At 39.9% G+C, this 17611-nt stretch overlaps 1 protein-coding gene across 6 annotated transcripts in view; it reads right to left on the reverse strand.

Annotated features, from left to right (window-relative positions):
- Nucleotides 1–16870, reverse strand: part of BNIP2 (BCL2 interacting protein 2) — a 30556-nt gene extending 13686 nt beyond the window's left edge. For 4 of the 6 annotated variants that reach the window (XM_054041451.1, XM_054041450.1, XM_054041449.1 and 1 more), the window contains exons 1-4: nt 16463–16549; nt 3707–3840; nt 2160–2227; nt 1404–1571 (exon numbers count right to left, since the gene is read on the reverse strand). In XM_054041451.1, coding sequence (XP_053897426.1) covers nt 1404–1571; nt 2160–2227; nt 3707–3756 — 286 coding nt within the window. In that variant the 5' untranslated portion in view covers nt 3757–3840; nt 16463–16549. Of the gene's footprint in view, nt 1–1403; nt 1572–2159; nt 2228–3706; nt 3841–16128; nt 16198–16462; nt 16550–16773 lie in introns of those variants that run through there. The other 2 variants (XM_054041447.1, XM_054041452.1) reach the window with 2 other exon arrangements.
- Between the last annotated feature and the right edge of the window lie 741 nt (nt 16871–17611).

A 17611-nucleotide genomic window follows, 5' to 3' on the forward strand; every position in this document is an offset into this window, starting at 1 on the left:
TCCTGTTATTTTAAATGCAGTAGCATTCCTATTTATGCAAGAATGAATTCATCTCTTACAGTACAATAGATGTATCTAATAGGAACAAGCTTTTAGCAATGTTAAAGAATTATGTATTTAAAATTTCCCTTGACACTTTAATAGGTACATGCTTAAAGCAAGAAGAGAAATTATGATAATAATGAAATACAGATAATTGTCAACCTTTGTATAAATTGTTAAGAGTCCCAATTCCAGACAGAAGGATTCTTGAAAGATGCCCTTTAATTTAACCATATTTTAATAACATAAAATTCACTTAAATTTAGGTCCCAATCCTGCAGTCTGACCCTTACATGTGGATTTCTGCACCCATGTGGATTCCCATTGAATTAATGGAGATTTGGTACAGGCATAAGAGTTCACCTATAGGAATCAGACAATGGGATCAGGGACTTACTTCCCAATTTTAGAGAAACCATATCCACTTAAATAGAACTTTAGAAGTCCAACCGGAAATGAATCTCCTATTATCATCTTAAAGAGTTTAAATGCAAAGTCAGAAGAGTTCTCTGATGATGCACAATGAGGCTGTATGCATGCCCCTTCCATGACCACTATTCTGAAACTGAAAAGCAAACTGTTAATTGAATTCTGTAAAAGCTATTGACCATTTGTCTTGCTTATTAGTGAACCAAGTGATCATATGTTAGGTTAATCAATTTTCAAATGTTGCCCAAATATTTTTTAAATGGTAGTTTACATCTTTTCAGCAATTTTTTATATTGCAAAAAGGGAAAAGTAGCTGCTCCTTTTTTGTCTTATATGAACTAGCGATTGATTTAAAAATAAAATAAAATAAATCATGGCCAACTGAATACTCAAAGAAAGAAAGTGTAGTAGTAATTACCATCCTTTAAAACTAAATTTCTCTCCTTTGAAAAATAACACGTATTAAAATTATATGATCCATCTCCTAACCAATTCAGAAATGTGCCCTACAGTTCATTTTCTAGCGTTCTGTTCAGTCCAGTTTTGGAAATACAAAGTCTCCATCAGTGACAATTCTGTAACTTAATATGACATTCACATAGATTCTTATGATATTCAGCCTAAAAAAAGTATTGATTTTAATTTCATCCAATCACGCTAAATAAACTTGTCCCTTGTTTGCTATTCTGGCCAACAGTCTTTATAAATCCATACTGTCTATTTTTCATGACAGTTTTCCACTAGGTGTCTAATGATTCTTAATAGTTTGCTTTCCATCTCTAAACTTCTGATTCTTGGAACCTGCTAGCTCTCATCATGCACATCTGATTCTTTAAATCTTCTAGCTCTAATCCACATGAAATACTGTGTACCTGAGCATAACCATCAGAAAACATCTACTTAAATACCAGACAGAAGCAATGAACCCTTACCTTCCCATTCAAACTCATTACTGTTCTCAGATGGAGTATCTAAATCATCCAAATCGACCTCTCCACTCTCATCTAAGTCATCAGACAACACCGATTCCTCACTGTGATCCAGTGTTAAGCTAATATCTGGAGCCATTAGTTTCTTCCTAACTTTGTTTCCATTCACTTCTAATGGGTTTGAAGTAAAAGAAAAGGCAGGTTACTTAATTTGTAGAATACCAAGTATGTAGAAATGTTTATAACAAATCGGGGAAAAAAAAAAAACAAAACAAAAAACCACAGTCCAGTGCTTAGAACAAAAAAGTCTCATTAATGCTCATCACCTCACAAACAACAATATTCCAAACACCTCCCCCAAAATACATCAATAGAATTTTAAAGTTGCAAGAATCAGTGCTCGAGAGCCCAGAATTTTCTAGGTAAGGTTGTAGATGGTCCCTTAACTGTGCCCAACGGTGTACACATATGATAGTCTTTCATTATATGCAGTGGTGCTGTAGCTGTGTTGGTCCCAGGATATGGCTTCTCCAAATTTAAGACTGGCCATCATGAAAATCTAATGGAATAGTTCATTTTCAGTGGGTATTAACTGAGCTCTGAATTTACAGCGGAAGTGAAGACAACACCTTCTAGGCCCAATCTGTATTATGGTAAACCCATTTTGTCTGTACTACAAACTTTGATGGTATTCAAACACAAATATACTGATTTGAACACTGCTTACCCAAGACTTTCTAATACTTAAGAGGTTCTTACCATGCTGGCCTTGTTGACCAGTTGCAGCTAGTATATCTGCTTCAACATGATCATCCTCTGGTAGGGGTCTGGTCCAGAAAAACAAAGAGACACTTGTTGAAGGAAACACTTGCAAAGTATTTAATGAAAAATCCCATATTCATCTTTAGACCAACACATATACACTTTTTTTTTTAATATATATATAAAAACATTGTAGGTTTAGAATCAGATTAAACATGTTTGTGGTCTAAACCAAGCTATCAGCCAAGCAGAGCATTACCATGGCCGAACAGTGATTTGCAATTTTTCAAGTGAGCCTTACCTATTGATGTTAAAAAAAAAAACAAAAACAAAAAAAAAAAACACTCCCAACCCCCCTCCCCCCGCCCAAACCAGCAGTTACTGCCCGTTATTATTGCAAGCACTGGATTGTTCTATGTTTTAGCAGTTAAGCAAGACCAGAAAAGTACTTAACTTGTATTTCATTATGAAGTACAAAGGGGCCTTAGAGGTAAATAATTTAGTTAGATGGTGCTTGAGAAACCCTATGTCCTAGTTTCCATCTAAGCAATCTTAAAAAAAGATACCTATACACTAAGATGAAGCAAAAAGGCAGAAAGATAAAATATATATTTTTTAACTGAATAGTTTAATTACAATTATTAAAAAACAACATGCCACACAAAATTGGAGGCTAAAGTGAAGCATAAGGTTTCTTCAAGTCTTGGGCCAAGCCTGTTATGAAGCAATAAGAAAAAGAGCAAGGTTGGATGAAGTTTTAGATGACAATTTATAACAAATAGTATATACATTTTTCCTTCTTAACAGCTTAAACTATCCACAGTGCACATTTCAGGAAAATTGACTGCCCTATTCTGAAGCACACCTGAAAGCTCCAATTTGAAGTTGTACCATCAGATCAAGGATCAAACTCAAAATTTGATCTGATTTATATTTAAGTCTTTTTCCCTACTTGCACAGTTTATGTAATTTTCTGGGGTGTTTTGGAAGTGTTTTAATGAATTTTCAAAAACGCCTGAAAGTGTAGACAGCCCAGAATTGATTTTCAACTTAATTGCCACCCAAATGTATTTGAGCACATGATACTTTTTAGTCTTTGAAAGCATTAATAGAAATATGTAGCACTCCAGAATTATGCAAAGTTACCTTAAAGCTTTAAGGTATAGTTCTCATTGCATGAATGTGGGAAGGTCACAGACTAATATTCCTCCTTGCTTACATGTTGCTAATAAATAATAAGAACCCTTCCCTACTCATTAAAAGGCAAGTTCATCCATTAAGTTCTGAGACCCTTTAAGCCATGCTATATTAGTAGAATTAGTTTTAAAAGAACATGTTGCTAGTAAGAGATCATATAGACATTAGGCATAAGGGCAAGTGACCCATACTGCCCAAGGAGCATACAACCACAAATATGCTGTAGAGACAGGATGAATGCCTAGCTGGTAGACTGCAGTTGATAGCCTTTGTTTCTGAAGAGGAGCGATTTCAGTTTAAACAGATTATTGGAAAAGTTTTATAAATAAAAAGAAACCATCTCTCACCTTGGAAAATCTTCATCTTGCCACTCTTCCTTAAATTCAACTCCTTCCATCCTCAGCCTTGCCTCAATAGCTAATATGGACTCCTGGTGAGCCAGAACCTCTTGTCTTGGATATAGGGTGTTAGATGAGAAGAGCTGTGGACAAGACATTTTAAAATGTTTAATAACACTGCCATGTTCTCTCAATTCCCACCCACCCCCTCCGAAAACAGCATTTAAGTACTGACAATGCACTAGACACTCAAATGACAAATAAAGAACAGTCTATCCTAGAAGAGTAAGGCTACATCTACACTACGCGGGGGGGGGGGGGGGGGGGTCGATTTAAGACCCACAAATTCAGCTACGCGAATAGCTTAGCTGAATTCGACGTATCGCAGCCGACTTACCCCGCTGTAGGGACGGCGGCAAAATCGACCTCTGCGGCTTCCCGTCGACGGCGCTTACTCCCACCTCCGCTGGTGGAGTAAGAGCGTCGATTCGGGGATAGATTGTCGCGTCCCAATGGGACGCGATAAATCGATCCGAGAGGTCGATTTCTACCCGCCGATTCAGGCGGGTAGTGTAGACCCAGCCTAAGATAGTAAATGATCAGACAGAAAGGCACTAGGAGAGAGAACAGCCTTATGCTTAAAACACTGGACTACAGTTCACAAGTTCTGCATTTAGTTTTGCCACAAACTTCCTGTATGATGTTGAGCAAGAACCTACTCTGCCTCAGTGTCCCATTTTTAAAATAGAAATATACTTGTCTATCTCACAGGGATGTTGTGAGGATCTGACGTCTTGGGAGATATACTATTCCATTCCTATCTGAGTAAGTACCTAAATACATCAAATGGAGATTACTTACCATATATACTTGATCATAAGCCAGTTCGTTTATAAACCAACCCTCCCAAGATAGATAAGTAAAAACGGAAATTTTTTATAACCCATTCATAAGCCAACCTTCTAATTCAGGGGTCAGCAAACTTTGGCTCCCGGGCCATCAGGATAAGCCGCTGGTGGTCCGAGATGGTTTGTTTACCTCGAGCGTCCGCAGGCACTGAGGTAAACCTAAGTAAACAGTGTCCTGGCACACCAGCTGCTTACCCTGACAGGCCGGGACAGCAACTGGTGGGGAAATTTTTTTGGCAGGAGAAGCTGGGAGTCAGGGGAGTAACCCCTGTGACCACCCCCCACATGACCCCACCCCTAGCCCAGGACCCCCACACTCTCCCCATTTCATCCCTTCCCATCTTATCTGGGGAGGGTCAGGCGAGGATGTCTCTGATCTGGCTGGACCTGCTCTGGCAGGCTGGGCAGCGCAGCTGCAGCCTGCTCCGGTGGGCCAGACCGCAGCATGTTCCAGCAGACTGGGCTGGGTGGCGTGGTCGCAGCCTGCTCTGCTGGGGGGAGGGACTGAGCGGCATGGCTGCAGCCTGCCAGCCCCGGAGCTGCAGCTGCTTTGGAGGCTGGGGGGGAGAGCAATGTGGCCAGAAGTGGAGAGACTCTGACCCCGCCTCTTCCCTTCTGTTTCTGCTGGCTGTGCTGCCTCCCCTTGCTCCTTCTGTTGAGGGGAGGGGCTGTGTCCCACCTCTCCCTTTCTATACCCGTTCATAAGCCGACCCCCTTCTCTGGTGCTTCCCTTTTTTACTAAAAAAAATTCTGCTTATGAACAAGTATATACGGTAATTTTTATTTTATTTTTTAATTGAGATGAGATGTCATGGGTTAGTGTTTGTGGGCCTTCAGTTTTCAGGAATTAGTTAACAGAAAACAGATATCCTAGCACACAGTTCCTAACATTATGGGCAACATTATAAGAAATGAAGGAAACAATGAGAATGGCATGAATAGCAAGAGTGTAAGGGGAACAATGGGAAAAGAAACATCAGCAGATACACAAACTGGGGCAACATTATGCAGAGAACTAAAGAAAGGATGAGAGCATCAAGCTTGATTTGTTAAATGAAGGAAAGCCAGAGAAGAATGATATGAAAAGGGGGACAACATTTGATCAGGGGACAATTATGTTTTTGATAGATAAAACCAGTTCTCTTCAATGTCCCTGCCCATGATGGTATCTCCCATTCCTGAAAAGTGCACAGTATATCTGAAGAACATACTTAAGTATTTTTTTTGGTCTGTCCGTTTTAGTTTCAAGTTGTAAAATATAGCAAGAAATTAGCCTTCTGAAGCACTGTTGGGCTGTGTGTCAGTTTCTGGTGTTTTAACTACCAAAATCCAGCAGATAGGATCTTATCCTAGTCTTCAATAATAGTAAAATTCTGCTCTCACAGCCATAATCTAGCTCTCAAATCACACGTTGCCATTTCTACATGGACCTGCCTCACAGATGGGAGAGCAGAGTTTAGCCTACAGAACTGCAGAATGAAGGAATTAAAAGGGATATGAAAGAATGGACTACTTGCAATTGGTCACATCAAATGCTCCTGGGGAAGATGCCTGACAGTAGCACCACATGGGAAATCTGGAGGCACGACTTTCTTAATTTTATGTCAGTCCCTTTGCTCTTCCCCCACCCCCTTTTTGAAATTCTATTGGTTTAATTCAGCAAAATGAAAACTGATATTGAATATGTAATGTCCTGTAATGCTGTTGATTTCTTGGAATTAGCTCAGCATAGCCCACTGAAAGTTTTAATATTGCTTTTCTTGTTCCTTCCTCTCCCCTTCCTGCCATCATTGCAGTTTTATCTCACCATCTTACTTTACAAGATGAACTTTCACCACCTTTTCCCCTATGATGCCCCCCTAAAAAGCAGCAATGGTGTAAAAGAGGGAAGCATTATACAGAAGATTTTAAAAACTACTTATTCAACTGTGGGAAACAAAGAACAGAAGATATGATTTTTTTTTCAGTGCCTTTCATTTCATCTCTGTTGGAGGTGGTACAATCAACTGAAAATCTGTAACTACTGATGGTTTTAAGACTTCTCTAGAATCTTTACCACAATTCCATCTCTGAAAACAGCATTTACTTCACATGATTCAAGTTTACCTGCTATTTCATCAAAAATTACTAATGCAAATATTAAGCTGACACACCTCAGAGTTTAGTGATGAGCTGACAGTTTTAGGGATAATTACTAAAATGAGAATTGAGGGAAAATGTTACATTGAAAACTTGAGAATCCTGGTAATTTTGCAAAGCCATACAATGTGTTTTGGACCTTCCAGATAATATAGATCAAACTGAACTAAAAGTTCTGGCCCAGTGAATTCATGTACTAATTTCAGTCCTCTTGGTAATATTTCTAAGCTTTTTATGCACCCCCATTAGATCCTCTTAATGATTTTGCTACTGTTTCTTTAGATTCTACAACTGATTTAAATAAATCATAAGTCATATTTAGAAAACCAAGGGCATTTTTAATGTTATGTACTTCTTCCCAGATGTTAGTAAGCCGACTGTTGTATAATTTAATGTCAAAGCTAGTTAAGAAAAATAAGAGGTTCTTGTATAGCTGATCTAAGGATTTCTTGCCATTCTGATTTCATAAAGGGAGAGTTCCTAAGTGAAACAAAACAGTAGAGGATTCAGTCCTACCTGAAGAAAAACTACTAGTTTTTATTTGTTAGGAAGTAAACTTTCAAGAGATTTTATTCTTGATAGTTAACAAGAAAAGGAGACATCAATACTAAAGCACATTAAGTTTATCAGCTCCTCTCAAATGCTGGAGAGAGAGAAAGGAACTAAATGATTATCTTTATTTCTAGGATTTGTGCTCACCTTTGATGTCTGTGACTTTGACAAAGGTGACTTACATATATGACACTGATTGGTGAAGCCTTTAACCTTTATATCTAATACACAATATAATAAAACTTTATAAATATTATATGACTATGTTGATGAACTGCAGACTACAGCTGGGAGTTAGAAATAATTTAACAGGTCTTTGTCCTCACCCACAACTATTTCACATTTGGGGACAATATATACCTTCAAGTCAGCGGCACTGCTATGGGTACCTGCATGGCCCCACAGTATGCCAACATTTTTATGGCTGACTTAGAACAACGCTTCCTTAGCTCTCATCCCCTAAAGCCCCTACTCTACTTGCGCTACACTGATGACATCATCATCTGGACCCATGGAAAAGAAGCCCTTGAGGAATTCCACCATGATTTCAATAAATTCCATCCCACCATCAACCTCAGCCTAGATCAATCCACACAAGCGGTCCATTTCCTGGACACTACTGTGCTAATAAGCGATGGTCACAAAAATACCACCCTATACCGGAAACCTACTGACCGCTACACTTACCTACATGCCTCCAGCTTCCATCCAGGACACACCACACGGTCCATTGTCTACAGCCAAGCTCTAAGATATAACCACATTTGCTCTAATCCCTCAGATAGAGACAAGCACCTACAAGATCTCTATCAAGCATTCTTAAAACTACAATACCTACCTGCTGAAGTGAAAAAACAGATTGACAGAGCCAGACGAGTACCCAGAAGTCACCTCCTACAAGACAGGGCCAACAAAGAAAATAACAGAACACCACTAGCTATCACCTTCAGCCCCCAACTAAAACCTCTCCAGCGCATCATCAGAGATCTACAACCTATCCTGAAAGATAATCCTTTACTCTCACAGATCTTGGGAGACAGACCTGTCCTCGCTTACAGACAACCCCCCAACCTAAAGCAAATACTCACCAGCAACCACACATCACTGAACAAAAACACTGACCCAGGAACCTATCCTTGTAACAAAGCCCGATGCCAAGTCTGTCCACATATCTATTCAAGTGACATCATCATAGGGCCTAATCACATCAGCCATACCATCAGGGGCTCGTTCACCTGCACATTTACCAATGTGATATATGCCATCATGTGCCAGCAATGCCCCTCTGCCATGTACATTGGCCAAACCGGACAGTCTCTCTGCAAAAGAATTAATGGACACAAATCTGACATCAGGAATCATAATACTCAAAAACCAGTGGGAGAACACTTTAACCTGTCTGGTCATTCTATGACAGACCTGCGGGTGGCTATCTTAAAACAGAAAAACTTCAAAAACAGACTCCAACGAGAGACTGCTGAGCTGGAATTGATATGCAAACTAGACACAATCAATTCAGGATTAAATAAGGACTGGGAATGGCTGAGCCATTACAAACATTGAATCTATCTCCCCTTGTAAGTATTCTCACACTTGCTTCTTATCAAACTGTCTGTACTGAGCTATCTTGATTATCACTTCAAAAGTTTTTTTTCCCCTCTTACTTAATTGGCCTCTCAGAGTTGGTAAGACAACTCCCACCTGTTCATGCTCTCTGTATGTCTGGATATATATATATATATATCTCCTCAATATGTTTCACTCTATATGCATCCGAAGAAGTGGGTTGTAGCCCACGAAAGCTTATGCTCTAATAAATTTGTTAGTCTCTAAGGTGCCACAAGTACTCCTGTTCTTTTTGAGGATACAGACTAACACGGTTGCTACCCTGAAACCTTTAACAGGTCTGATTCAGAATATTTTCCTGCATCTTTATAACTACGTCTCCTTTTGCATGTTAACTGATTTTGTTTTGTAAGCCGCAACAGGAATGCAAACATTGCTTCAATGTGGAAAAATATCACCTGTATATTTTTAAATTAATATCTGCTCACTGAAGTTTCCATAAGCTCCTAGCATTTTTGTAGGATCAGTCCAGATCAGGTGCCCAATTTGAACAAAAGTCATTCTACAATTTAGGCCAGAAAGATAAAATACTATCAATACAAAGGTAAAGCACCTGCACAAGAGGTGCTTTAAAAAAGCTCTGCAAAGAGCTAAAAGTCTGAAAGGGTCAGATCAGAATCTCCTATAATGTTGCCACTTGCAAATCATCTACTGCTTTGCCACATATCAATATGGCATCTATTCCTTCGATCTGACCCAGACGTTGGCTATTACATAGTTAATTTATTAACAAGTACCAACATGTTAGCAGGCTGAACCTTTTTGGGAGACACTTTGCTAAGTGTCACAAGTTTGTCAACCCACATTGTCCAGCCAAATACTTTTATGGCAGACAGCACTGAAGTGATTCACCTGAGAATGAGAATATGAACATGAACTGAGAATGATTAGTACTAGTAACTGTGAAGATTATTATATCAAATAAATTTTGCTTGCTAGCTGTCTCCTAACTGTTCTGCTGATCATTGGTTAATACTTATGAGGAAACTGTGCACCAGTTAGGTTGTGAAAAAAAGATGTCAAGTATTATTGTAAAATATTAATAGCCCTTAGTAAACTGGATTACAGCAATCCATTATTGCCACAAACTATCAAACAATACAAAACTCCCAGCACACCTCTACCCTGATATAACGCAACCCGATAGAACACAAATTTGGTTATAATGCGGTAAAGCGGCGCTCCGGGGGGGCAGAGCTGTGCACTCTGGTGGATCAAACCAAATTCGATATAACGTGGTTTCACCTGTAACGCAGTAAGATTTTTTGGCTCCCGAGGACAGCATTATGTCAAGGTAGAGGTGTAATTCTGGAAATGGTAATGAAGTTATTCTCTTTTGTCTCAGACAAAATTAAGCAAAGTCTTATGGTCTAGTTCTATTTTGAAGAGTGCCTTAAAGGTTTATTGGAATTCCACAATTGTCTCAAAATCAGAACATTTTTTCAGATAATTAAATTTTTTAAAAGCAAATGCACTCTGGGACATTCAATTCAAGCTGTGTTGTTCTTTCAGGCTCACACATCACCAGTAACAAGGAGTCCCAAATATTTGGGACTTAAACTTAATCCTGGTGATGCACACAAACAGAATCTCGCTCAGAATCTCATAGCTATGTTGATTTTACAGGATTGACAGGAGTATGCAGCAGTAAGAACTTATCACTTAAGAAAGCATGAGATGTACAAGAGTCAAATGTATTGATTAAGAAGGTGCCATTTTCAAAGTCACTTCAGAGATGGACGGCACTTGGAGTTACATTCCACCACAATGGCAAATAAACTTTAAAGCTGATCATGCAGCAAAAGCAGCCAGACTAATATAAAGGGCCAAACTGCCAGAAAACTGTTTTGTTAATTCTCATTAAAAGGCACGCAAGAAGTGATGGCCCTCCTATATGGATAACAAGAACCATCTAATTTCTAACAAAATGTACAGTCTTCTCCATTCCTGAAGGGCAAACAATAATTGATAGTGCATGAATCACAAACAATCCCCATGACATAAAACCAATTTCTACATTTGCTACAATTATTTTTAAGGGCTACTGATTTTATGTAGCACAGCAATGTCAAGTAGACAAAATTGCAGAGTGAGACCAAAGGATTATTAATATTTATATGATTCCTTTAGCCAATGAGCAAACTCTCTATAGTTACCTTTAGAAGACAGCAGTCCACTTTCATCTGGAAATTCAGCTGTGTTGGCTACAACTTTACCACCACAGTTCAGTTACATCTGAGACACTAGTTTCTTAAACATGGAGAGGGAACCCTCTGGAGTATGTCATGACAAACTTCCGACTACAGTTCTAAAAAGTCATGTACTTCATTTAGAATAGTTCCTGGTGCTTGAGTCAAATGATTTTCCTTATGAGGTTTAGTCTCTGTTACATGTTGAAACTGGACACTAACAAATCAGTGTCTTCTTGTTAATTAAGTGAAGAATGTTTCTAACAGACAGTAAATGTCAAACATTTGAAAGAAAGTTACATGATTGGAACTAGATATTCCTATCAATAAGGGCAGGTAAATTTTGAACATGGCTTTTTCTGTAGAGTATTTCCCTTTCGGAGAACCTAACTCAGTCAAAATATTTCTCAAAATAGACTGCAGAACAGAAGACTATATACAAAGGGAAAGTTGTTTGTGTAAGAGTAACAACCAGCAGGGAATACTGTGTGTGGAGTAAAAGCTACTAAGAACAATCAAGAAGGTAATGAAAGAAAACTGGAAAGATACTGCTTTAAATGTGAAAATAAAAGATTAGACATTAAAAGGAACACGGGAGATTAGGAAATGAGAATCTCATGTCCACGCATTTCATAATGTGGCACTTTCAGACGGTGCTCTTAAGAGACTGTCTACACTGCATTGACATTTAAAATCCCCAATACCTTGAGCAAGTTTCCCTCTCACTACATGTTTGGAGTATGCTGTGTATCAGCTGACAACTGTTCTTAACCTCAGAGGTTGCTGCATTTCAGTGGCCAAGCAATCCCTGTGTATGTACATTTTATCAGACGTGTGGATAAACTTAAAAGATATTACTTAAGTATGTAACATGAATAGGGTTTGAGTATTTGCTCAAGATGCAGTAAAGTTATTCTATAAAAGAACTTCCCAGATCTATTAACTGGATTCTTATCAGCAATATTCTATTCACTGATGAACAGGTAGCTATATTTAAGAAGCAGGTATTTTTAAGGACTGTATAACACAATTGTAAGTCATTTAAGAGAAGAATTTCAAGCCCCGCATAAGAGATTGTCTGCAAAATACATGCTGATTAAAGGAAAGATCAAATTTTGGGTCAACTAAACTTCAGTATCTCTTTAAACGGTCATCCAGATTAAATAGTCAAGATAGACAAAACAGTCTAAGTGAAGCTTCGTGCATGAAAGCACTATCATCCAGAAGCTACAAGAACATGAAACTAATATAACAGGAGTAATAAACAGCATCAGTTTGAAGGAAGCCAGAATATTGCTGACCTGCGAATTAGCTATAGAATAATTTGACACATATTGCTCACAAATGCTTACAAAGCAGAACAACAGTGAGACCACTACTATAATTTCTGCTTACGCAGTTCCTAAACAAAAATCCTCAGTACATGATCCCCAACCTGCTGCTCTAACAGTGTTGGACCCACTATGTTATTTTATCTCCTAATATACTTCCTTAACAAAGCACCTCAACCTATATTTTTATTTCAGTAATAGACGAACTAAAATTAAACTTAGCTATGTTTAGTATGCCCTGATAATGCAGTTCACTCTCAGTCAGTCGAAGTTCAAGGGAAAGACGGGGGGTGGGGGAGAGAAGAGGGACACCAACAATTTTTCTCTGGTTCTCACCCACTCCTCCCGCAGCAAGAGAAAGCTTCTTGGAACAGTGAGCTTTTATTTTCTTTCAATATCTCTCCATCACTTTACCTGTATAATTAATTGAAGCTTGATCTCTAAGTTTGCTATATAGATGTCTGACCTTCATTACTGTAGCTAAACTTGCAAAAGATGAAATTCACATCACATGCCTGGTATGCAGTTCTGCTCCCTTACAAGAGCCAAAGTTTGGCTTTTCAGTGATTTCCATATTCCAGGTGTCTCAAAGCACACAAATTTCGATGTCAAAACCAGATTTTCCGCACAGGAAAGTATCATTAAAATCCAATTTTTTACTCTTTGATAGAGGTGCTAGAAGCATTAATGTTTCAAAATTAAATATACAATGTGTTATTAGAATGTCCATTTCCAGAATCCATGGACAAAAACGCTTGGCCACTGACACTAAAAATTTATCAGTTTGTTCCATTGTTTGGAGTATCAGCAAATCAGCTATAGATTGATTCTTCACATCCTATCACTTACCATCTCATTGTTTGAGGCAGGTCCTTTAGATCAGGGTGCAAATACACTAGCAAACCAACATAGTAAAGTTTGCTTTCCTACCACCTGATTTGTGGTTAAGTAGCTCAAATCAATAGAACTAGAGATCGGACACCTATCCAAGCACTAAAAGACAAAAAAGCTTTGGTACAGAGATTGTGTCCTTCCTCTCTTTGGAATCTATAGCACAATTGGTTCTATAGTTAAAACCAGAGATCATCAGAAGTGATAAGATTCACAAGCAAACAGCAGATATTTGTACAAAATTAAGAGTGAGGTACAAGGAAGAGGACATTATACATTCAGTCCTGGATCAATATAGCATTACTTGGAAGTAGTAGTAGCTTTAAAATACATATTGGTTCAGAAGATGGCTAGAACTAAATATTGTATAACAGAAACTAGACACTCTTCTCTTGCCACATATATAGAGCATTCATTTCTAGTCCTAGCAAGCTCTAATGAACTTACTCACTATCTTGTCAACAACTTGATGCTGAAGGATTATGCACCATGTTAGATTGAATTCCATCTTTCAGAGACAATAAATCCATTCCATTCTAACACTAGCAGTGATTTTAAAGTGACTTCACACCAAGACAGAACGTGTGGTGGATTAACAGTAGTGGCTTCAGGTGTAGTAAGTTTTTCTAAGTACTGGCCCTGGACCACTGATCAAATAAAAAGTTCTATTCTCAGTTTAGAGAAATTGTTAACTTTTCGTTCCAATCTAGAAGACACTGCTTTCCATTTTTCCACAGCATTTAAGTGAGAACATTAAGTTAGTTTTGTTATCTTACCGGTTAAGCATGAAATTTCAGTTCAAGTTGCCTTTTTTAAAAAAATACATAGATATAGAAACATTTCACAATGACAATGACACCATTTTCAGCTTTGGTAACACTTTCATATGAACTGTGACTAGAAAAATAGCATTTCCAAATTCAACCAAGTGGCTAGAGAGTTACTGAGATTAAAATACCATTATATGTTTTACTGCACCTGAGCAAAACCCTGTTTGAATTGCTTGTAAGTTTGTGACATGAGATTTAAAAAAAATATATATGAAACAGGTAGTTAGTACTTGATAAAGATGGTTAAGTTTCAAGTCCTTCCCACCCCTCAGAAAGTAATAAAAATGCCTTGCTTCATAAGCATCTTGCAACTCTAAAAATAGCTTTCATTGATGAGGAAATTGCATTAAATTCCATTTCATAATAGCAGTTCTGAACTCTAGGTAATGCACTGTGTAGCAATTATTGCTTTAAGTTGGTTAAAGCCACTTTGGCGTTGTGCCTCATAATATAGCCCAAGGTGTTATAATCATCTTGAAGCATACCCCCTAGCATGTCTTATTGCTTAATAAACCAATCATTCAAGGTGGCTAACGGGAACACAGCTGTGCAATTAACAGACTTGGCACCAAATTAAGCACAGATATGCTGAAAGAGATGGAGTTGTTTATAAATTTTATGCTGAAAATACTGTTAGAAGATTAGTAGTAATCACTTTAGATCAACATAATGATCATTAGTGTTTATCAGATCATTAGTGCAAAGAACTTTTACTTGGAAAACAGAGGTAGAGAGTTGCAAGTTATATGTACTCACCTACCCTGGCAGTTTCCACTGAAGAAACTTGTGCATAATTGAAAAACATCTTAAGTGTCTGCTTCAGTTATAAAATACATGTGATGATGCAGTCACTCTGTATCTATAGCCTGACTGAACACAAACAATGATCATTTAAAGGAAGATTTAGAGTTCAGCCAGCAGTTCCCCAACTATGATCCTCCAAGACTTGATTGATACATGGTGCTGGCTCCTTCTCATTTCCAGCTATTAAAATACACTAGAATAAATACACTAGAAGTTAACACTAATTTCTTTCCTCATATTTCATTTGATGTATGCAATTGTTCTAGCTGGGATACAGTTATCTGATCTTCAATGGAGGGGTAATCCATTAAATCATGAGTGAAGAGAAGGTGGTCCATGAGTCTAGTCTCTGAAAAAATTTGGGAAACCTACATTAATACAAGACCATTGGAGTTTATAATTTTCAGGTTTTGAGCAACTTCTATTGCTGCTCTGCATAGAGAGCAGGAACGTAAGCATTCAGTTGAAGTTTGAAAAAATGTATTTAGTATTCAAGGTGCCAAAGACATTGAACCCAGCTCACTATTTCCTGTAATTTAATGTGGTGTATCCACCTAAATATTCAGAACCTAAGTTACTATAAAAATCGAAGCAGCCAATATTTACTTATTTTAAACTAGCAATCAACCCAGGATATATATATATATATATATATATATATATATATGTGTGTGTGTGTGTGTGTGTGTGTGAGAGAGAGTTTCGACAAAAAAGGAAGCTCAAGATTAACAAGTTTCCTCTCTGCAGGGTAACCACTAGAAGCTGTTCCTACTCTCAACAGCTACATTTTGGGAATAGGGAGTTGTCTGTCCATATGATAGTAAAATACTGACCACTGACTCCAGACTTTGTGATATCCTTCTGTTCTGCCTGCTGCTATCCGCTGAATTGACAGCAATTTAAAGAACACACTCCACGTTTCAGAGTATGATTTTTGCACGTTTCAATCAAACCTACTCACAAGAACAGAGTAAGACTGACCAGGATAGCACGACTTCTGAATCTGCAAAGCAAAACACCACTGCGAAACCTAACTAATGTTCTAGTACAGATAACAGCTTTGCTTTTGAGAGTTTGTTAGATACATTATTACTGCACCTTCATATAGTAGTTTAACGTTTATTACGTTATTGTAAAAGCACATCGAAGGCCAATGCCTACCTTCAAAACTCTTACCGAGAAGGGGCCCAACAAAGAGCCTGGGCAGCCCACTTGAACCGTAGCCACAGACAGAGACAGAGCAACACACGCCCGGCCCGGCCCGCTCCCTGCTCGGGGGATGACCAAAGAACGCGGCCGCCCTCGAACAATGAGCAACGGGATCTCCAGCGCCCCACGACTCAGTCACCCCCCACCTCGCCCCCTCCCTCCACAGAGCGCCAGCAACTGGCCTCCCCAGCTCCACGGCCCGCACCCCTAGCCGGCCCGCCACCCCCGCCGCCCAGGCGGGGTCCCCCAGCCCCTTGGCTTCCCCTGCTCCGGCACCGGGACGTACCTAACGGGGAATAAATCCTTCCAGGCGGCGGCTCCCAGGCGGCCAGGGCAGCGGAGAGCCCCCAACGCCTCCCACCCCCACCACCGCCCTGACCCGGAACCGGATGGGAGGGGCAATGGGAGAAACCAGAAGCAGAGACCAGAGAGCGGCGGGTCATACGACCCCGCGGGGGGGGGGGGAAAGACCCGGGGCGTTGCAAATTGGGCGCATGCGTAGTGAGTTCCGAACGAACCACCGCGGGCCGCTGGGAGAGCGGGATAGATACTGCTGTGAAGCGAGGCGCCGAGTCCTGGGGGGGATCAGCCGCCTACCTCCGGGATGGGGCCTATGGGTGGGCGGCGCTGCGTGTTCTAGCCGGGCAGCGGCCGGAGGAGGAAGGCTGGTCTGCGAGCCCGCCACGCTCAAGGCGCTGCTCTGCCCCGCCCCAGCTTTCCGGTGCGAGCTGGGCGCGACCCAGGTCCTGTTTGACAGGGGTTGAGTCACCTAACGCCCCTGGGCTGCACTGGGAGTTAGGCACCAAACTCCTCCTGCAGTGCTGGGCCTCAGCCCCTGGACGGGAGGGTGTGGGGCTGAGGTACCTGGTGCCAGGGGGGCTGGAACCATTTGTATAGCGGGGGTGCTGAGAGCCCTTGAACCAAACTGTAACCCCTGTATATGCTGGAAGCCACTTCCAGCCAGAGGGTGCAGCAGCACCTCTGCGTGGTGAGGGGGCATAGCAGTTCCAAGGGCAAGTAGCTAGGAGTCAGGCTGGCTCCAATCCTCACATGGATGAAGGCACTTATCTCCCATTGAAATCAGGGAGAATGAGGTGCCTAAATACCTTGGAGGATCTGGGCCTTTATTCTCTACTCTCAGAACCTACCCAAGCCCCAGGGGACTTTGTGACTGAAAAGCAGTAACAAGTCTCAGTGCTTATCATGCCAGTAAGAAATTATTCCCTATACTGCATATCAATTTAATAATAAAATTATAAACATTTATCAAAACAATTAAAAAAAAAAAGCAATGTATCAGTCATTCACCTCTAGAAGCTGGAGGTTCATATGCGGTTAGTGCTGTCTACCTTGAAGGCATGGGGCAAGACCCCCTTCTTCACAAAAGCATTTTCCAAAGGATGAAGTGTCCCTGCCTCTCCTCTCCCCAAAACCA

Source organism: Malaclemys terrapin, chromosome 10 (genome assembly GCF_027887155.1).
Source record: "Malaclemys terrapin pileata isolate rMalTer1 chromosome 10, rMalTer1.hap1, whole genome shotgun sequence".
In the NCBI taxonomy this organism is placed as follows: Eukaryota; Metazoa; Chordata; order Testudines; family Emydidae; genus Malaclemys; species Malaclemys terrapin.